At 44.9% G+C, this 22,009-nt stretch overlaps 2 protein-coding genes across 21 annotated transcripts in view; one reads left to right on the forward strand and one right to left on the reverse strand.

Moving 5' to 3' along the window:
• The first annotated feature begins 646 nt into the window (after positions 1-646).
• LOC147006611 (histone H2B type 1-L-like) lies at positions 647-1,027 on the forward strand. The gene has a single exon (XM_085868399.1). The coding sequence runs from the start codon at positions 647-649 to the stop codon at positions 1,025-1,027; it is 381 nt and encodes a 126-aa protein (XP_085724525.1).
• Positions 1,028-4,557: 3,530 nt separating this feature from the next.
• LOC147006612 (uncharacterized) overlaps positions 4,558-22,009 on the reverse strand; it is a 49,054-nt gene continuing 31,602 nt past the window's right edge. For 9 of the 20 annotated variants that reach the window (XM_085868437.1, XM_085868442.1, XM_085868438.1 and 6 more), the window contains 4 exons: positions 21,152-21,300; positions 18,605-18,786; positions 12,611-13,923; positions 7,275-12,202 (listed from right to left, as the gene is read on the reverse strand). The gene's annotated coding sequence lies outside the window, so the exon portion shown is untranslated. Of the gene's footprint in view, positions 7,254-7,274; positions 12,203-12,610; positions 13,924-18,604; positions 20,063-20,143; positions 21,301-22,009 lie in introns of those variants that run through there. The other 11 variants (XM_085868433.1, XM_085868432.1, XM_085868434.1 and 8 more) reach the window with 11 other exon arrangements.

The raw sequence follows: 22,009 nt of genomic DNA on the forward strand, positions 1-22,009 counted from the left end.
TATCATCGGAAATTTTTGTAACTTCGCATATCAGAGGCCTATAGAGGTCCCTTTGAGTGCAAAAAATTTTGAAGGTCAAGGTCAAAGGTCAAGGTCAGTTTGTCGCAAATCAGGGGAGTCGACGAAACCCTTATTTTTTGAGTAATTTTGATCGGATCGTCTTCAAACTTCATGGGAATATAGTTCATGGTCTGGCGCTCAGCTGATTAATTTTTGGTGGCGATTGGCCTTGACCTTCATGGTTAGCGCCTGAGGTCAAACATATTTGACCCCAAGGTCAAATTTTCAAGTTTTAGGAACCATATCGTGTAGTTCCTCAAATTGAACACATCGATGAGTGCTTTCTAGATATGTCAAGCTTGAGACATTATGACGTCATTTGGTGACGTTATGAGGCAAAAGCATATTTTTCATGGTTACTCTGTAGAACGATTTTCAACCTTAATCTCTCGTCGGCAGATATTCCTCAAGGAGTCGCTCCTGGTGGATAGCAGCTCTGTTCACCTCAGTGTGACCTTAAAGAAGTCACACGTGGTCACCTTTTGGCAAGATACAGGTCACCTTGCGGGTGACATTGTTTTTTATTATTTATTTATTTTTTTTAACTTTCTTTTGCCTTCATCTTGTGTTTTGATTTTTACTCATCATGCCCTCGGAGCCTTCCCAGCAAGTGGTGGTGAAGAAGGGTTCGAAGGAAGCCGTTTCGGAGGTGACACGGAAGGCTCCCGTTAAACGGCGTTCTCACAGAAAGGAGAGCTACACCGTTTACATCCACAAGGTCCTGAAGCAAGTTCACCCGGACATGGGTGTTTCTTCCAAAACGATGAGCATCATGAATTCCTTCGTGAATGACATGTTTGAGAGAATCGCGTCCGAGGCGTCTCGTCTGGCGCATCACAACAAGCGTTGGACCGTCTCGTCACGGGACATCCAAACGGCAGTTCGTCTGCTCCTTCCTGCCCAGTTGGCCGAGCTTGCCGTGTCCGAAGGTTGTCAGACCATGATCAAGTCCATCTGCTCCAAGTGAGCTCGGACTCACAACCCGCGTTTTTACAGTCGATCCCCAAACGGCTCTTTTCAGAGCCACTCACATGTTTCTTTGAGAGTGTAAACTTTGATCTTCGTGACCTTTCACCTTTCACCTCCATCCGCGCATGCGCACTTCGTCCTTTCGCTCTGTGGACGTGATCTCACGTTCACTTCGCCCTCCCCAAGGACACACACAAGGAAATTCGACGAAGGAGGCTTATTCGGCCCATCATGCATGTTCTTTCAACACCATCCCAAGTAATCAACACCAGATCAAAAAGAAAAATGCAAAATGTTTTTCTTTTTCAGGGAGGGGCCATGGCACGAGGACTGTGTTGGGGAAAAAAAACCATCAACCACACAACACCCCTTGACCAGACCCCCATCAAAACTCCCGACATGTGCACACAACCAATCGCCTATCAATGCTCAAACTACCGAAAAGTCCTGTCAACATCCCTCTTCCCCACCATCTCCATTACTTATACCGATGTAATTCCAATTTCAACTTATCTACTGTTTCTGCGACTACTACCTTTCTACGGAGACCATTCCATGCATGAACTACTCTCTGAGTGAAAGTCCCCTACTTTACTACCGTCTTAACTCAACTCTTCTTTACTCTCAGGCTACGGCTCCTGGTCCAATCACTCTCGCCTGTTTCATAATTAATCTTCACTTATTTTATCTCTACCTTTCATTATCTTAAACATCTCCATCATATCTCCTCGTAACCACCTCCTTTCTCGTGTATGAAGCCCTGTCTCCTTGAGCCGCTCATCATAGCTGAGTCTAGCTGGATCCGGAATCGATGTAGTGTCCCTGCGCTGAACCCTCTCTATGGCATCGATGTCCTTCCTGAGTTGTGGTGACCGAAACTGCACAGAATATTCTAGATGTGGCCCCTCACTAAATTCCTGCACAACATTAACACCTCCTCTTTAGATTTATAAATGATCCCCCTCCAAATACAGCTGAAAACCCTGTTCCATTTACCTGTGGCTACCTGGCCCTGTGCTACCAGCTTCCCTCCCGCGTCCAGCACCAACCCCCCAATATTTTGTTCCTGATGATTTTTTACCTGTTTTGGCTCCTCCTGATGACCCCAATGCACGACTGCACCTGTTTGGTCTTCCATTTGATTTTAATACCATTCTCAATTCAATTGAATAATGAATAATAATTTAGAAATCGTCACGGGTCAGGGTAAGGTGTTCCATCAAAGCGGGACCCTGTCACCTGTGCCAGCAGTTATAAAGTGGCAGTACTAATTATGTCTCATTAATTATGCAACACACCAGTACACAAACACAACACACACACACACACACACACACACACACACACACACACACACACACACACACACAAACACCACTCAAAACAAGTCCTGGCGAGGATCTGCAATCTCTGATTGCTCTTTTTCTTGTTCTTATTACCTCCACCACCGAAGATGAAGAAGGTTATGTTTTCACCCCCGTTTGTTTGTTTTCCTGTCTGTGAGCAGGATATCTCAAAAGGTTGTGGACGGATAAGGATGAAACTTGGTGGACAGGTTCTGTGTGACAAGGAAGAATTGATTCGATTTTGGTGAAGATCCGGGAGAACCATAAATAAATAATATTGTTGCGGAAATGGCCCTTAGTGTGTTATTAAATATAGGATTAGCCCAGATCCCCCATTAAATGCATGTTTAGTCAGGTTGTTCGGTAAATGGACACTACATGTGTGTCGGGAGGTGGAAGAGGCTGTTTATTGTTCGTGTATTGGTGGTGGACCAAGAGGTTCTTCTTCTTCCTTCCTTTCTCCGGACAATAGTCCCTGACCAGCGCTCTGAGAGGGAGAGTGGCCTAGAGAAGGAAGTGAAACTGAAGGGAGGAGCCAGTGGGCTTCGAGGCGAGCGAGCGAAGGAAAGGCAGTGGTGGATCTGCCGGGGGAGAAACTGAACCTGAGCGCGCCGAGTCTGCCATTTTTGGCAGTAAGAGAAACTGCCTGCACATCGTGTCTGCGATTTTGGTAGTAAGTGAAACTGAGAGCGTCGAGTCGGGCGATCGACTTTGTGGAGGAGTGGTTTTGGCAGGCGGTGCCTCCTCGGGCACGGACCCAGCCTGCGGAGCCCAACACCTTGATTTGGCCTTGTCTGGTGAACAGGCCAAGCCTGGATTGTATACTGGACCTTGGGAGAAAGCAGCTGAAACCCACCATCGATCTTTCGCTCTGGTGCAGTCGACCTCACGGGGTCTGAACGCACCGAGGCTGCGACACATGGACGAGCGCCATTCTGCCACGTGTAAGGTCCTGAAAGTCCCTGTCGTGTAAGGTCCTGAAAGTCCTTGTCGTGTAAGGTCCTGAAAGTCCCTGTAGTGTAAGGTCCTGAAAGTCCCTGTTGTGTCCATCTTGTTCCCCCCGTGTACCCCGTCCCATCCCTCTCCCTTCCACAGATCTCACGTCTCTGTTCCACACTGTTTGTTCTTCCCTCTCCCGCCCCTCTTGTCTCCTGCTCCCCTTGCTTGTTGTACGTTCTGCGTTGCTCTCATATGAGCCTCGACATTGGATACAAAAAAAGTTAAACCACATTTAACAAGATTATGTGTTGACTTGAGTGAAAGCGAAGAGGGAGTTCTGTAAGTGTGAGTTCAGTTCCGCAGGGAGGGAGTTCGGTAAGAGTGAGTGCAGTTCCGCAGGGGCGAGTGCAGTTCCGTAAGAGTGAGTGCATTTCTGTAAGAGTGAGTGCATTTCTGTAAGAGTGAGTGCAGTTCTGTAAGAGTGAGTGCATTTCTGTAACATTGAGTGCAGTTCCTCACTAAATTCTTGGACAATGATAACACTTCCTCTTTTGATTTATAAATGATCCCCGTCCTTATACAGCCTAAAACCCAGTTTGCTCCACCTATAGCTGCCTGGCATTGTGCTGCCTGCTTACCTCCCATGTCTATTACCACCCCCAGATCCTTCTCCTGTTTGATAAACTCCATTACCCCCGCCCCCTCCCAGGAACCTGAGGCTCAGGCTGCTGTGACCTAATTAAGGGTCAGGCCTGAACATTTCAACACAAACTCTAATTAATTATAAGACCTTTCCTTTCTGCCCCCTCCTCCCCTTCCATCTCTCTCTCTCTCTCTCTCTCTCTCTCTCTCTCTCTCTCTCTCTCTCTCTCTCTCTCTCTCTCTCTCTCTCTCTCTCTCTGTCTCTCTCTCTCTGGTTGATTTGATGATTATGTCGGATGATCATGTTATGTAATTAAGGTCATCCTTATTTTTCAGAAATGTCTGACCTTCGACCCCAAAAACCGTGTCACTGCAAGTAACGCAATGCAGCATGAGTTCTTCTCCAAGACCGATGTGGACCCAGTGACACGCTCCTGTGAAGACCTTGTACCCGGCAAGACCACAAGTGAAGATCCTTGAAATCTTTGATGAGAGGGTCGAGTGTCCGTGCACTCGGAATTTCTTGCCTTTATATTGTTACGGATTCGCGCCCGCCGGCGTGCTGACGGCCACGTAACTCGAATCACGGCACGTCGCCCACCGGACGGACAATCCAGTCGTGACCCTCTCGGACTAACGCCGGGAACCAGTCACGGGTGGACCTTTCGGTCTCACCGCGATCGAGCCAATCGGCCCCCGCGTGGGATAGGGTTGCTCGCCAAATTCGACCTACCTAAGTACCCACACGGAGGGTAGACCGGGCGATCGCACCTCGCCGCAGGTCGACTTCGGACACGGGCCACTTAAGCGACCCGTTCCGTACTATCGGGATAACCGAGCGGTGTTATCGTCGGCCTCGACGGTTCGATTAATTATCGGGCGTATTCAGCCCACTACCAACCCTTTACGTGAAGCAAGATGAGGATTCAATGAAAGAAATGACGAAGCTAAGCGGGAAACAGTTCAACATAAAGCACATTTATTCGCGATGAACGGAAAGCACACATATACAATTCCACCAAAAGCACATAAAAAAGAAGAAGACAAAAAGCAAATGCGACAATGCAGATCTAATACCGATTACGCGAGCACACGGCAACACTTATACAATTTTACTTCACAGACGGCGCCGACAACACACATTCCCAAAGCAAAAGAAAAGAGAACCACCCTCCAGGATGAGGGGGTAGGCGGGCCTGGGGCCGAGACCGTGTCGGGCCTACCCGTCTGGTGATGAGACGCGGAGCGGCGGTGGTGCCTCAACTCCGCGGGCCTCGCGGACAGTGTCTGGTAGGGGGTGGGAAGGGCGCCCCCTTGGTCGCACTATCTCAGCGCGGGGGGAAACAGGAGGGGGTTGCTGATGCTCGGGGAAAGGAGGATTTTTACTCTGTCTCGGGTCCCGCGACGAGCGTCTCCACCTCGACCAGGTCGCTCCGTCGGCCTCCCTGGTGTGCAGCTCCCGGCACCGACGCGAGCACCCCCTCGTCTGCCTTCGCCGCCGCCGCCTCTCCACGGCTCCGTCCTCTTCGCTCCGACTCCAACTCCGAACTCTTCCTCCTGCGAACTCCACTGACTGCGAAGTCTTAACTCTCACGACGACACTTTTCTGACGAACGCAGCCGCTTATATAAGCCCCGTGGCTTCGCCTTTGACCCCCTGCTTTCGACCTTCCACCTCGCTCCCCATTGGCCCGAGAAAAAGTGGGCGTGTCGTTTTTGATCCGTTTTTGCAGCGGAAAGTCCGTGGTTTTGTACACGCTGTTCGGCGCGCGCCCTGCACGAGTCCAATACCGGTACCCACAAGCGGCGCAAGAACGGTGGCGATGCGACGGTTGCGAGGTGTGACGGCAAAGGTCGTGGCTGCTGTGGTGAAGCGGCGCCGTGGTGGGTGGTTGATGTTGTGATGACTGTTGAGACGCGGTTGGCGGTGGTGATAATGGCGGTTGGTCCAAAATAAAGATAGTAAAAGAAAAACGGCTATCCTGAAGAGTCGCAGCACGCATGAATGACATTTATTCCCTCTAGACAACGGGTTTGGGCCTAACTACACATATACTTACCGAGATATCTCACCTAAGGGACCTGAATGGTGGTTTGCGAATTTGGTAACCACAACAATATTCTGTTTTATCAACATTTTAAATGCTGATTCCTTTTTAACTGATTTCTCTCTTCGATGCTCTTAAACTCTTCATCATTCTTCATCACTTTTCCTGTTTGTGATTTCTTCTTTCGTGTTTTATGTGAACCTTACTTTTTCAATAAAGGATACTATTTCCTTTGTCCTTAGTTTCTGTTTTATCCCTCCTTCCCCCTCTAACCCCTCCACCCCTCAATCAGACAAAGTTGACAACATGTTGGGAATGGAGCGTGAACAGATTCTTTTTCCTGGCCTGAAAGATTTCCACGTTTTCCGAATGTCCAGGCTTTTTTATTTTGGGGATACAAAGTCAAGGCTCGTGGAAGAGCGAGAATACAGAAAAGATCAGGACATAACATAACAAAAGGGACAGCAGAAAGAGAAGGGGAAAGGAATAAATAGATGGTGACGGGCAAACAAGGGATGAGGGGTAGGGTAGGATGCAGGGGATGGAGAAGATGGATGCAGGAGCAAATTCTCAGGAAGTGGACGAGCTCAACATTTCGATGCTCTCCAGGAGGAAAGGTGCGCTGAGCAGACCGCAAGCATCGTCTATGATCGTACTTTTCAAGAGCAGAAGCATCCACAGCATCCTCCAGCTCTGACACGCAAGTTCGGACACGGTCATCCTGAGTCTTGAGCTTTATCTCGAGGAAATTGTCACCCATCCTGTGGGAAAAAAACACGGTGGAGAGGTCCTGTAGTGTCGTTAGGACAGAAGCTGCAGGTTGAGAACAAACATCCCTCTGCTTTTGGGATGGTTTTTGTCCTTTTAGGCCGGGCAGAGTCAATGGCAGTGGAAGGGCGACCAGGCCCTCGCACACAGGGGGCATGCAGGGGGATCGGACCGTTCGCGCTTACCCCGGAGTCGTTCGATCATGCTCTTGTTAACAATGGGTTTCCGACACATCGCTATGGTAACACCAATTTACATTCAGATTCACTCAGACCAACTAAGTGATCAGTGAGTTGTTGGATGCCAGTTTCATCTAAAGACAAGCATACTTTACAACAGGAAACACATTCATCAACCATATCAGGATTGTTTATCAGTCTCTTGCTTGAGGTTGCGCCCTCATTACGGATGACACACACAGTTATTTTCAGACATGACTGCTCGATGGTCTTAATCGTGGTCGTCGCAGCTCAACTTCCAACCTGAAAGCACACACAACAGAAACGCACACAAACATCGTGACAATATTGCTCAAAGTGACCTTATCTAGTCATAGGTCAGTCTGATCACAAAATTAACTTCACCATTCGTTTTCTCGTGCCCCGAAACCCCTAGAAAGAGGTACGACATGACTATGTTTCTGGCTAGCATGAAAAGGACCGTCCTGTGTGTGTGCGTAAAAACGTCCTACGTGGTACCTATCAAATGCCTTTTGAAAGTGCAGATATACTTTATCCACTGCACTTCCCTTGTCCACCCAATCAGAAACTGTTTCATAGAACTCCAATAAATTTGTTAAACATGATCTCCCTTGAGTAAATACGTGTCAGTGCCTTTAATGAGTTTTAAAGGATCTAAATAATTCCCCATCTGATCCTTAATTCAGGCTTCCAGGGGATGGCCTGGAGGAACACACACTCATTTATAAGCTGTCTTGCTTGGGTTTGAATCCCGATCTCGCTATAAGCATCCTGGTGTTTCACAGTCAGGGCGATTCATCAATGTGTGTGCCGTCCCTTGGATGGACGTTAAACTGGGTGTCCCATCTGCCGGCATTAGTTTGTGGACGTTAAAGATCCCACGGTGTCCTTTGTGAAGAGAGAAGGCGAACTATCGCCGGCACATTGTCCAAAAAAAATCCCAAAATTCCTGCCCTACCTCGTGTCCCTCCCCTCAATCTCAAGGGAATGAAGTGTAAAGGGTCAACCCCCAATTGGGTTTCCTCGCCCCTTAGCTGGGCATGCGGATGAGTAGTAGTAGATCCTTAATTGTCATCTCTAATGACTTCCCCACAACTGAATTTTAAATGGTCTACAGTTCCCCCAATTATTTTGTGGATCCTTTATTAAACAACAGTGTTACATTTGGTGCTCTCCAATCCACCAGCATCTGTGGTGACTCCAATGAGTTGTTAAAGATATCCGTTAACATCACGCTTATCTGTTCTGCCACCTCACTCAATGCTGGTGTTACGTGCACCTCCCTCAAGTTGTGCCCTGGTGTGTTACGTATTTAAGAAGAAACATTAGAAATGTTACCTTATAACTGTTAACAGTGATGACCGGGTCCCAAGACGTCCCGCTATGATTGGACACCTGACCCTGACCCATGACGTTATTTATTATTATTCAATTGACAACAGAATGTGATTGAAATAAATCAACTGGAAGACCAAATAGGTGGAGTCCTGCATTGGAGTCATCAGAAGGAACCCAAACACGCAAAAAGTAAAGATGAAGTCATCAGGAGGAAGCTGACGAGGATTCTCATTTTACCTGCTGCTCCTCTATCCTCCAACCCACCAATACTCAGCCAAGTGAGCCTTATTCAAAAAAATAATTATAATAATTCCAATAGATCAAAATCAAGAAGAATCCAGATCAAAAAACAATTAAATAAATCTGGCTGTGAGACCATGTGTCCGATCAAGTTGAAATTTAAAACATGTATTCCCAATCACTACGAGATCATAAATGTGAAGTTTCATGTCAATTGATGAAGCGGTTCCAGAGAAAACTTTATATAATATTTTTTTTCAATCCAATATGGATGCCAAACCATGTGACCTATCAATTATTCCTTAACAAAATTGTACACCCATGGCTTGGGGAACATTTGTGTGATGTTTCCTCTCAATCTGTCCAGCCGTTCTGGAGAAGTTTTTTTTTATAGGTTTTAGGGTAAATCCAATATGGATGCTATACCATGTGACGTATGACAACCTGTGTGTGAACCTTTTGTTGCTCAAGCATCAGCAGTCACACTTTTAAAGTTTCACCTGGATCTGTTCAGCCACTTCAGAGAAGATTTTTGAAGCTTTAAAAAAAACAAAAAAGTGGCTGCTAAATCACATGACCGATGACGTTATCAATTATTTTTTTCTGCAGACAATTTTATCCCGAGATGACCCTCAAAAACTTTCATACTGATCAGATGTAACGTTGTACATATGCAATTATGACATCATAACAAAGGCACCTGTGTCATTAAAATCAGACTCATTCCCCATGAGGAGTACTCACCATGTGACAAGTTTCAATTTTTTCCTTGGTGTGGTTTCAGAGATAGAGGTCCAAAGTTTTTCCGTTTTTCTAACATGGCTGCCACAATACGAGATTAATGACGTCATAATTGCATTAAAACATTCTACTTGAGCACTCAAACCTCTGCTAAAAATTTCGTGTGAATCGGATAAGCGGTTGCAGAGAAAACAGAGAAAATTAGCATGGATGGACGGACGGACAACCCGAAAACATGATGCCACCGGCGACTTCGTCAGTGGAGGCATTAAATCAACTCCAACATGCGATAGAAATCCAACACTATTTTCACAAATACTGGGGAAGGGAAAGTGATCCTGAACGATTTTCATTGGCCCTCCAGTGCAGCAGTATTTCAACAGCTGTTGGAAGACAACGACAACATGGCATGAAGGTGGGGGTGTGTGCCGTCCTTCTACTGGACGTCTTGTCTGCTGGTATACTTGATGGATCCAAGCTATCACCAGCACCCTGAACAAATTGTAATTGCTGTTCCAATGTACAGGAGGCACTACATCAGCACCATAGCCATGCCCACGCCCACGAGAAAATAATGCCACTCACAGCCGTGTACTAGATCCTAAATAAAAGTAAGACAACTCCCTTGACCACGCAACATTCATAGACTACTCCAATATCGTTACCTATCCTTTACAATCTGTGATTCAGCAAAAATTAAGGAAACACAATGCAGAGATTAATTGCGCTGTGATTCGAATCAAAATACAGTAACATTGTTATGAAGATATTTTCCCCAGCTTGACGTCACTGAAACCAAGACCTTCAAGATCATTGGAGTATCCCATGCCGAATCTGAGTCGATAGGCCTGTCACTTTCACATCGCAGAAAGGTCGGTGAGCAGTGTTCCTTAATGTGTGTCGCAGACTTCATGAACTTTTCCAACCCCACCAAAGAATTATATAATTCACTCAAGTACAGTATCTCCAGAAGGATGACGTCATTAAACCGTCTGACAAAGGTGATGGAGGAGTACTTTGGTGCAATGATCTTCACAAACAGGACGCCATCTGGAAACTTTCCGACACTGGTTTCAGGATGGCTTCCTGTTGACACCAAGGTCAAAGGACCTGAAATCAGTGATCCAAAATTCTGTCAAGGAAAACATCCAACATCTGATATCAAAACCAAATCCCACCGACGACTTGCATTCTCAAATTTACGACTCCAAGACCATCATACATTTTTACCTTTTACCAAAGATCACCAAAGCCACTAACCCAGTCCATCTTATTGATTCCAACTTGCAGTTTCCCTTCCAAACTGATCTCCAGTTATTCTGATAAGATGGCTTCTCTCATTCAATCTTCACGCTCTTTCATCAAGGACACTGACCACACACTCACAACAAGAGTCATCCTCTCATGCCTCCATTATCAAATGTTCCTCACCATGCTCCCAATTACTCAGGTTTTGCCATTTTTTGCCGAAACATTGAGAACTTCACATCCAGGTCAAATGAGATGTGTTAGTTTTTTTGCTGAGTTTGCCTTTTCCATCTCCATTGTGGCTGGAGCACTGGAGCAGGCCCCCAAAATATCAACACACGGATGTTTAAAACTCCATTTTTTTCCCATTCATCAGATTCAAAACTCCATTAGTAAAAACCCCAATTTTATAACATTCCAATGTGAGGCTTGCATGGTGCATTATTGGTCTCACCAACTCCACTGAGAGTTTCCCGTACTTGAGCAGAACGTCTATCAGTGTACCTGTGAACAAAACAGCAGCAGTTGTCTTTGGGCATGCTCCAGAAGTTGTTGAGGCCGAGTCCTACTTCCTCAAGGAAGGAAAGCAAGTCAATTCATATAACCAGCCGTTTATTCAATAACATACAAAGACACTTCTGTGCACCGAAGGAAGACTCCAAACTCTCAACGGTATTGGGAGTTGAAGGCTTAAGAGTACAGAGCTTTTCTGAGTGTTTATATACAGTTTTTCACCAAGATATCAGATGGAACTTTGTGGACTCTCGATATGCAGATATGTTATATACAATGATTTTGGTTTGTTCAAAGATGAATCATACAATGGTTGGAATTTGCCTTCTGGTAAGAGGAGGGGTGTGGGGGTGTGGGGTGGGTGTAAGAGAGAGTACAATGGTTGGAATTTGTTTCATTCTGACAACTTGATCACAGGTTAAGATTTCATTTTTCAGTTAAGTCTTAACAATAGGTTAATTGGACTGAGTGTGTGTTGTTCTTACAAGCTCGCTCAGCATGTGTACCCAGCTCAATCAGCATTCATATTTTAGCTTTATCAGCATGCATGTCTGCCAGCTCTACAAGTGAATCATTTCTAAACAAAGTTGATTAAATTATTTTAAGAAAGAAAAGAAAACTAAGTAAATTTTGCTTTTTACATGATTATAAATTCAAATTAATAATTCAGCTCCCACAGTTTTCCCGTTTTGTTCATACTGAAAAACTTTAGGGTTTGTAACTTAAACTTAAACTCCACAGAGTTTGGGTGCCAAAGTGATTTTGGAAGAAAAGAACCCTGTGCATACCGAACATATATATCCAATAGGCAATCGCCCTTTCCAATTACACTAATCAGATTGAATTGGGGCAAGCCATTCAAATTCTTTTTCCCCTGAAGTTTTAAAGGCATTTCTGTCATTCCATATCTTTATTACAATCATCCATCTGCTTCTGATTCTTTGGCAATAATTGTTGAATTCTTTCAACTGGGTTTTTGTCATTCCCAAAGGCACAAGTGTCTGTACTTTCATATTCTCCAAAAGATACCACCGTCACGGTGTCTTGACTTAATTTTATACTAAGTTCTTCATTTTCTGGGTTTTCTGGATCTTCATAGTTGCTCGTTGATGGTTGGTCCAGGGAGACTTCACGCACCACCATCGTTGTTACTGTGGCAAATTTTGTCTCTCTCTCTCACACACAAACACTGATTATTGCTTTTATGCAAGCTGTGATGACAATAATAGCAACAAGCCGGAAGGCGACATGGGTGGTCGCTTGACTAAGGCGAATTTGAAATACTCGTGCGGGCCCATACTTGCGGGCCCGTACGTGCGTGCCCGTAGGTGCGTGCCCGTAGATGCATGCCCGTACGTGCGTGCCCGTAGGTACATGCCCGTACGTGCATGCCCGTACGTGCGTGCCCGTACGTGCAAAAATAATAATAATAATAATAATAATAAAAACTTTCAAACCGCATGCCAGAAACAACAACTACACAGGCCGTTCCTTCGCCTCTCGCATGCCAGTACGTGTGTGCTCTTACGTGCAAAGAAAAATAAAAAATACTTTCAAACCGCGTGCCAGAAACAACAACCACACAGGCCGTTCCTTCGCTCTCACGTGCCGAGCACGCGTACGCGCGGGCCCGTACGTGCGTGCCCGTACGTGCGGGGCCGTACATGCGAAAAAAAAATTGATAATTGTCGCGTCAATTGTGACGTCATAGCACCGTGTCCTGTCATTGGTTTGGTAAATAAATGGCCGTAACTTGGGAAACACTTGGGAAACAGTTGAAACGGATGAAGAACGATATCAAACTTTGAAAAGGCACATACTCAGGTCCCCAGCGTCAATTGTGACGTCATATCAAATGAAGAAGAATTGTGACGTCAATCGTGCAAAAAAAAAAATTGTGACGTCAATAGTGATGTCATAGCACCATGTCCTGTCATTAGTTGATAAATAAATGGCCGTAACTTGGGAACCGCTTGTCCGATTAATATCAAACCTTGAAAAGGCACATCCTCAGGTCCCCAGCAATATACCTGGCAAGTTTCAATTAGATTGGACCAGGGGTTGTCGAGAAACGGCGGTCATTAACACACATACAGACAGACAGACAGACACACAGACATTGCTGGAATTATAGATAGATGTAGATAAGAGAACACATCAGATGGCAATTTTGCCATTCGTTGTTCCATATAGGAACATGACGAGCAACTGTCCATTCATCATTTGTGTTTGATTCCCTAATCCTACGTTAGGGAATCCCAACGTGAACGTTGGGTTGAAAGCATATAGTAATATAATTGCATACTAGTCATACAGTTTTTGACAGATTGGGATGAAAATTCTTGACAAAGAGGTTGATTATTGTGCGCATAAAAGCGCGGAAGCTGATTTTTGATTTTGGGGGGAAAAAAATTCGGATTTAAAAAAAAAATTTCAGTCCCGTTGCTCGGCAATTCGTACGTGCAAATCAAAAGCATTGCTATATATATACATATATATATATATATATATATATATATATATATATATATATATATATATATATATATATATATATACATATACATGTCATGAACCCCTTGTAACGTTCTTCCCACTTGCAGATTTCCTTTCTTCTTTTTATTTTTATGGCTTACTGTATGTTATTTTGCAATGAGATGTGTGCATCCATGATTGTTTACCTTTGCACTTGACAGCTGCATTGGTGACCAATAATAAATAACTGGTGGGGTCCGGTCCAACGTACCTTCAGTGTGTTTTTCTGATTGAACGCCTTGATGTACACCCAGTCACCTGGCTGGTTGCCATGATGTTCCTTCGCAGCTGGTTCTGGTAGCGCTTGTTTGACTTGCGGATGGAATTATTTGACAACCTTTGTTGAGGCAACACAAAAGTTAATCATTGTTTCATCCATCATGTGTATGTCCATCTGTTTCAATCCATTTGGTGAACAAATCGGCCACTACCAAAATGTAGCCGTAATTACAGCATTTTGGCATGGTTACGAAGTCCATTTGAATATGGAAGAAAGGCCCCCAGGGTAGAGGATGAGCTCCTTCTGGTTGTTTAAACACTTTACCAATATTATGATGTTGACAACACGCACAGCTTTGACAAAAATTTTCTGCCACAGCTGCAAATCCTGGAGCGTGCCATGATTGTTGCACCTCCCCTTTGCATTCCCTGTTTGCTCGTGTGGCCACTTCCGTGAGCCAAACGAGCGAGCCATGGGAAAAGCTCCTTTGGGGCAACCATCTTATACTTTCCTTTGAAACCCAAAGTTTTGTTTCTGCGTTATAACAGCAGCCTATTTTCTCCCACTTGGCTTTTTCACTTGCTTCAGCTGCCTCCTGTAATGTTGCAATGTCGGCGCATTTTCATTTTTCTCTTTGACGAGCATATTTGTTATTTGTTGTGATTTTTCTGCTTGTTTTGCTACTGAATCAGTGAAAGCATTTCCTTTTGAGACTATGTCTCTTTGCCTTGTATGTGCTCGGCATTTTACTCTTGCTATTTGTTGTGGTAAGTGAATAGCTTCTAACAGTTCTGCTATCAGTTTACCGTTTTTGACTGGCATGCCTTGTGATGTTATATATCCTCTTATTTTCCACAATGCCCCTATATCATGTGCCACCCCATACGCATATTGGGAATCTGTGTATATTGTTATGATTTTATTCTCGGCGAGATTGCATGCTGCAATTATCGCACATAATTCTGCCTGTTGTGCGGAATAATGTTGAGATAGCTTACCACTTTCCAATACGTCACTTTCAGAGCACACTGCATATCTTGTCAGTAATGACCCGTCTGCTGCTTTTGTTGATGAGCCATTTACAAAGACTATCATTCCGGGGTTTTGCAACAGAATGTCCTTTAAGTCTGTCCGGGAAGTAGCAGTTTTTGTCATCACTTCCTCGCAGTTATGTTTCTCTCCATCATCAGCAATTGGCATTAAGGATGCCGTGTTCAGTGTCGGACATCTTTCGATTACCACATTTTTGCTTGAATTAACACTAGGTCAATATGTCATTGCTCTTACTGCTGATAGGTGTTGCGTTTTTGGTTTTAGTAATACAAAACTTACACAGTGTGGTACTCGCAGTACTAAAGGTGATGTCATCACAATCTGACTTGTAATCTGTACAGCGTATGAGGCAGCAGCTACTGCCCGCAAACATGGTGAAAATCCTTGTGCCACAGCGTCTCGTTTCGTGCTGTGATATGCTAATGGACGCATTTTGTCACCGTGCTGCTGTGTTTGTACTGCTTGTGCAAATCCATCCATCTCATGGGTATATAAATAATACGTCTTGTCATAATTTGGAAAACCCAAAGCTGGTGTTGTTGTCAGGGCTATTTTGACCTTGCCAAAGTTTTCTTCTGCCTGCTGTGTCCACTCCATTGGCTCCGGTGCTTTGTCCAGCATGATGTCTAACAGTGGTCTCACCAGTACTGCAGAATCAGGTACCCATTGTCTAAAATATCCAGCCATTCCCAAGAATTGTCTCATTTCTTTCTTTGTTTTGGGTTTTGGGACATTTAGAATATCCTGCACCCTGTCATTTGACAATCTTCTCGAGGTTCCACTGAATACATGTCCTCGGTATGTCACCTCGGTCTCGTACAGTTGTAATTTGGCCTTTGGCACTTTATGGCTTTTTGCAGCTCGTGCAATTAAGAGGGTTAACGTGTCCTTTTTGCAATTATCCTCTGATGTTGAGCAAATCAACAAATCATCCACATACTGTACCAAGGTCGCGCCTTCAGTAAGTACTACATCCTTCAAATCTTTGTGGAGTGCTCGTGAGAATAATGTAGGGCTATCTGCAAAGCTTTGTGGCAGCACAGTCCAGGTGTATTGTACCCCTTCATAGGTAAAATCAAACAGATTCTGTGAATCCCCATGAATGGGTATCGAAAAATATGCACTACTGAGATCAATTGTGGTGTAACACACTGTATTAGACAGAATTGATGATAATATGGTCGCTGGGTTCGGTACCACAGGGTGAATTGACACTGTGCATTTGTTAATCACCCTCAGGTCTTGTACAAATCGCCACGTCTGCTTACCTGGCTTCTTTACAGGCAAAATTGGTGTATTGCACTCGCTGACAGTCTCTCTAATTACCCCCTGCTCGAGGAGTGTTGCGATTACTGAAGCAATTCCTTTTCTGGCCTCTTCACGGAGAGGATATTGTTTAAAACTGGGTAGTGGTTTAGTTTTATCCACCATGATATGCACTGGCTCTGCATTTTCTTTTTCTGCCTCCCTCATTTGGATGTGTCGTCCATAATCAATTGGGTACTTGTGCCAACAAATCATCTTTTTCCCCCACTGACATTTCTTGACATGGTAACTTATTTATCCACTCAAAAACGGCCATGGAGTCCGGACAAGGCGGTTCCCACATGTACCCTGTGTTTCCTTCCATATGATACAGATTTCTGCCCTGTACCTGACATACATACCGTCTCGATAAATCCTTTAATCGCGCAATCATTGTTCCAATCTCCTTCGCTTTGTGTCCTTCTGCAACCATTAATGCAACATGCGGCGTTGTAGTCATGGATTGGTACATCGAATCGCATTGTTGTTGAGTAAATTCTATCTCTAACCCAATCCCCTCCTTACCAATCCAAATATCAGTAGTTGTGATATTGAATTCCATACCGAGCACATTATGTACTTCATTTGCATAATCCACATCCTCTCCCAAAGCGTCATCGTGTGCTGTGCAGTACAGAGGTTCGATCCATTCTGCCATATTTTCATTGTGAGGCTCCACCCAATATTTTATATCAGGAATCATTTATAAATCTGCGAGATTCTGCTCGGTTATCTCTCGGACATGTCCTCCATGTATTCGCCCACCGGTACACGGCAGGTCCGATCGATCGTGATATCATTTCCAAGGTTTGTTTCTTTATTTTTCTGGGATATTTAAATACACCCCATTTTCCGAACATTTTACCGTGCATCTCAAGCGGCAAAGCAAATCGCGTCCCAATAAATATACAGTTGAATTCGCTGTGAGTAAGGAGGCATGATGTGCTTCCAAAGGTCCATATTTGACCGTCAGGCTTTGTGTTCTAGGAATCTTTTCAACTGCACCAGTTATTCCAACCACGCTAGCACACTCGTGTGACAAAGGTACGGTGGGCATAATGTCCTTTTTAATTGTCGAGTGGGTAGCTCCCGTATCAACTAAAAATGAAACATTTTTCCCATTTTCTTTCAAATTTACAGTAGGTTCATCTGAAGGGGTCGTTGTTAACAGCGGCAGTGTGGAGGTTAACCCGCTCTTGCATTGTCAATATCGCTTTTCTTGCTGTCTCCCCAACTGCTCTCTATGACGTACTTGAGAATCCCTACTCTGTTTTCTCCTGCTGGTGCCACTTCTGGCCATGCGGCTAATCCTTTAGTTTTTTTGCCATATCTTAACCGGAAGTACTGTTGTCATTAATCCAATCACATCTTTGTGGTTCGCTTTATTTGAATTGATATAATATAGTATTTGTTCCACAAATCCTTCTGGATTACCATCATAATCTCTCATTTGCGTTTCCATGGCTTGTAAATCACTTTGGTTCCAGACACGATGAAATAAATAATTTTGGTGCCGATTCGTCGCCTGGTTCAACATTCTCTGAGAGTAGCTTGTGCGTTCTTCAAACTTCCTCTTATTATTGCGCTCTTCGCTTGCCCCTCTCTTTTCAAGCTCTCCTCAGCCCATCTACCAAAGATTTTCCAGTCTACTAGTTTTTGAGTCGTCTTATTTCTTTCTTTCTCGATTAATTCCCTTCTCAAATTCTTAAACTCTCAACTCTATCTCGATGAAACGTTCCCTCTTCCGGAAAATTTAATCTATGTTTCTTTGTCCACTCCGCCCATATTTTCAAATCCTTTGACAAACTCGACCCCAAAGTTTTGTTCATGTACTCGGCCTTTGGCCCCAAAGCAGGGGCATCCTGGTGCACTATCTTTTGTGGTTGATTCCCCATGGCGTTTGTCAGCGCTTTCTTTAAATCGCTTTTTAAAACACTCGTCAGCGTTTCCTTCCATAGTCGTTCTAAGCACCTGCTAGCGCTTTTTCCTTCCTCTATCGTCTATCTCGTTCTTACCACTCGTCAGTGTCCTTCTTACTGCGATTAAACCCTTTGGCCCCTTCGGCTTTCTACCAGCTCTCCACGGCCCCTTCCTCGCCGAACCGCCCAACTAATGACTTGGCGATAATACTTCCGCGCCTCTCAAGACTCAGCGACTCTTGATCCCAATCCCGTACCTACCTGCCCTGCCAGAGTCGGTACCCTTGAAGACGCAAGGTCTCCGCTATTTTATACAACTTGACCACTTACGCAATGTATACCAACGCTTTAATCAAAAACCTACCAGATATTATCCTTATCTTAAGGAATAAAACTCCTTATTTTCTTAAAAAACAAGAAAGAAAGAAATAAATAATAATTAAAAATAAAACCCCAAAATAAAATAAAATAAATAAATGTCTTGCATTTTACCCCAGAAGCAGCTCTGTATATGTCCTTACCTTTCAAGTTTTGGTTCGAGATCGAGCAACCCTCCGTGGAGAGGGTCTTCCCAGGAGAAACCCGTGCTCTGGTCGAGATCTCTCCTTCAGTCAGCAGCGCTCCCTCAGGCAGAAGCTCCTCTCCTGGCTGGTGATCGTCGACATCCCATTCTTCTTCGCCAAACTGTCGAGGCTGAGTCCTACTACCTCAAGGAAGGAAAGCAAGTAAGTTCACATATCAGCCGTTTATTCAATAATATACAAAGACACTTCTGTGCACAGAAGGAAGACTCCAAACTCTCAACGGTATTGGGAGTTGAAGGCTTCAGAGTACAGAGCTTTTCTGAGTGTTTATATACAGTTTTTCACCAAGATATCAGATGGAACTTTGTGGACTCTAGATATGCAGATATGTTATATACAATGATTTTGGTTTGTTCAAAGATGCCTCATACAATGGTTGGAATTTGCTTTCTGATAAGAGGAGAGGGGTGTGTGTGGGGGGGAGTAAGATAGAGTACAATGGTTGGAGTTTGTTTCATTCTGACGACTTGATCACAGGTTAAGATTTCATGTGACAGATACGTCTTAACAATAGGTTAATTGGACTGAGTGTGTGTTGTTCTTACAAGTTCACTCAGCATGTGTACCGATCTCAATCAGCATGCATATTTTAGCTTTGTCAGCATGCATGTCCATTAGCTATACAAGTCAAATCATTTCTCAACTAAGTTAATTCAATTATTTTAAGAAAGAAAAGAAAACTAAGGAAATTTTGAATTTTTACATGATTAAAATCCAATTTAATAAACCAGCTCTCACAAAGTGTTATCGTAATATCCTACAATGAGCACCAAAATGAGGAATGAAGACATCCCAGGGCGAAAGATTCAAGGGAAGGATGGCGAAGAGATGTCTGCACTTGCCTGCGGAGTCATCTTGCCGGAGTTTGAACATGGGTCCATCGATAAACTGTCACTTTGTTTTACATAACTGGTGATACGTGCTGACACAGTCCCTCAGATGAACGTTAAACAGTGTCCTGTCTGTTCCCGTTGTATTGGTGTTAAACATACCACAGTATACGCCTGGTACTAGATTAATGGTTAGGGCAGTGGGCTTGGAATCCCAGGGTCCTGAGTTCAAATCCTGCTCAGCCGTTGAATTAATACCAGGTGGGGTTGACTCAGCCGGTCATCCTTCTGAGGTCAGCAAAATGAGTACCAGCTTGCTTGAATGATTGAGCCATTCGAGTATCCTGTGTCAGAGTGGTGACCCATCCAGGATTGTGCCCAATAGCCTCGGAGACTGCTTTGACAGCAACCATGGTGTCTTTCACGAAGAGGAAAGACACCATCGCGGGCACCCTGAAAAAAAAACTACAAATTTCTCCTCCAAAAAAATACAAATCAACTCCTTTCCGGTGAAATAACAGCCTTCACTCGCTCCAACCTCACCCCTGCCTGCACTCGCTCCAACCTCACCCCTGCCTTCACTCGTTCCAACCTCGCCCCTGCCTGCACGCATTCCAACCTCACCCCTGCCGGCACACACTCTAACCTCACCCCTGCCTGCACTCATTCCAACCTCACCCCTGCCGGCACACCTCTAACCTCACCCCTGCCTGCACTCGTTCCAACCTCACCACTGCCTGCACTCGTTCCACCTCACCCCTGCCAGCACTCGTTCCAACCTCACCACTGCCTGCACTCATACCAACCTCAACCCTGCCTGCACTTGCTCCAACCTCACCCCTGCCTGCATTCGTTCCAACCTCACCCCTGCCTGCACTTGTTCCAACCTCACCCCTGCCTGCACTCGTTCCAACCTCACCCCTGCCTGCACTCCTTTCAACCTCATCCCTGCCTGCACTCGCTCCAACCTCATCCCTGCCTGCACAAGCTCCAATCTGACCCCTGCCTGCACAAGCTCCAACCTGACCCATGCCTGCACTCATTCCAACCTCAACCCTGCCTGCAATCGTTCCAAGCTCACCACTGCCTGCACTCGTTCCAACCTCACCCCTGCCTGCGCTCACTCCTGCCGGCACACACTCCAACCTCACTCCTGCCTGCACATGCTCCAACCTCACCCCTGCCGGCACACGCTCCAACCTCACCCCTGCCGGCACACGCTCCAACCTCACCCCTGCTTACACACTCCAATGTCCCTCCTGCTTGCACTTGCTCTAACGTCACCCCTGCATGCACTCGTCCCAACGTCACCCCTGCCTGCACTCGCTCCAAGGTCACTCCTGCCTGCACTTGCTCCAAGGTCACCCTTGCCTGCACTCGCTCCAAGGTCACTCCTGCCTGCACTCGCTCCAAGGTCACTCCTGCCTGCACTCGCTCCAGCCTCACTGGCCTACATCGACAGACGAGATAACCAATAAAAACAATCAAATCAGAGTTGATACGAGTGTTTACTGTCATGGGAAGTTAATTACTGCTGATGTTTTGAGAATTTAAGTTTATTTCCTCAACTTCTCTCCTGCAACAGGAATACCAAACAGGTGAACCGAAAGCAGTTTTAGCAGCACTTTTTCATCAGAGTACTTACAGCTCTTACCTTGAGTGTTCCTTGCTGAGCCATGTGCTCAAGGTCTGCTCCTCCCCACAGTGCACTGTTTGGTATGTACAAAGTTTGCCCAGAGGATTTGGCCATACTCCGTCATTTTCCTCCAACACTTTCTCAGCCAAAGCAGTCGGAGAACTCACCTGGAATAGGTGGGATCGTAAAGCAGAGTTGAACGGAAAAAAATAAGAAAAAGAGCAATCGGAGATCGCAGACCTTCGCCAAGACTTTTTGGTGTGGCGTTTGTGTACTGGTGTGTTACGTGATTAAGAAGAAACATAATTAGAACTGTTATCATACAACTGTTAATAGTGATGACCGGGTCCCAAGACGTCCCGCTATGATTGGACAGCTGACCCTGACCCATGACGTTTTTTGTTTTTATTCAATTGAAAACAGAATGTGATTAAAATAAATCAACTGGAAGACCAAATGCATTGGAGTCATCAGAAGGAACCCAAACACGCAAAAAGTAAAGATGAAGTCATCAGGAGGAAGCTGGTGAGGATTCTCATTTTACCTGCTACTCCTCTCCCCTCCAACCCACCCAGGCTCAGCCAAGTGAGCCTTATTCAAAAAAAACTAATCATAACAATAAATCAAGAACATCAAGAAGAATCCAGATCAAAAAAGAATTAAATAATTCTGGCTGCCAGACCATGCGCCGGATCAAGTTGAAATTTAGAACATGTATTCCCCATCACTACTCGATCGAAAATGTGAAGTTTCATGCCAATTGATTAAGCAGTTCCACAGAAAACATTATTTGATATTTTTCTTCAATCCAATATGGATGCCAAACCATGTGACCTATGAATTTTACCTTAACAAAATTGTACACCCATGGCTTGG

This window comes from Eptatretus burgeri, unplaced genomic scaffold, assembly GCF_056783735.1.
Source record: "Eptatretus burgeri isolate ZD-2024b unplaced genomic scaffold, Ebu_testis_v1 Ebu_testis_scaffold_3161, whole genome shotgun sequence".
NCBI lineage: Eukaryota > Metazoa > Chordata > Myxini > Myxiniformes > Myxinidae > Eptatretus > Eptatretus burgeri.

Excerpts from the sequence above, each read along its gene's own strand:
- LOC147006611 (XM_085868399.1), top strand. The coding sequence starts at position 647 with ATGCCCTCGGAGCCTTCCCAGCAAGTGGTGGTGAAGAAGGGTTCGAAG.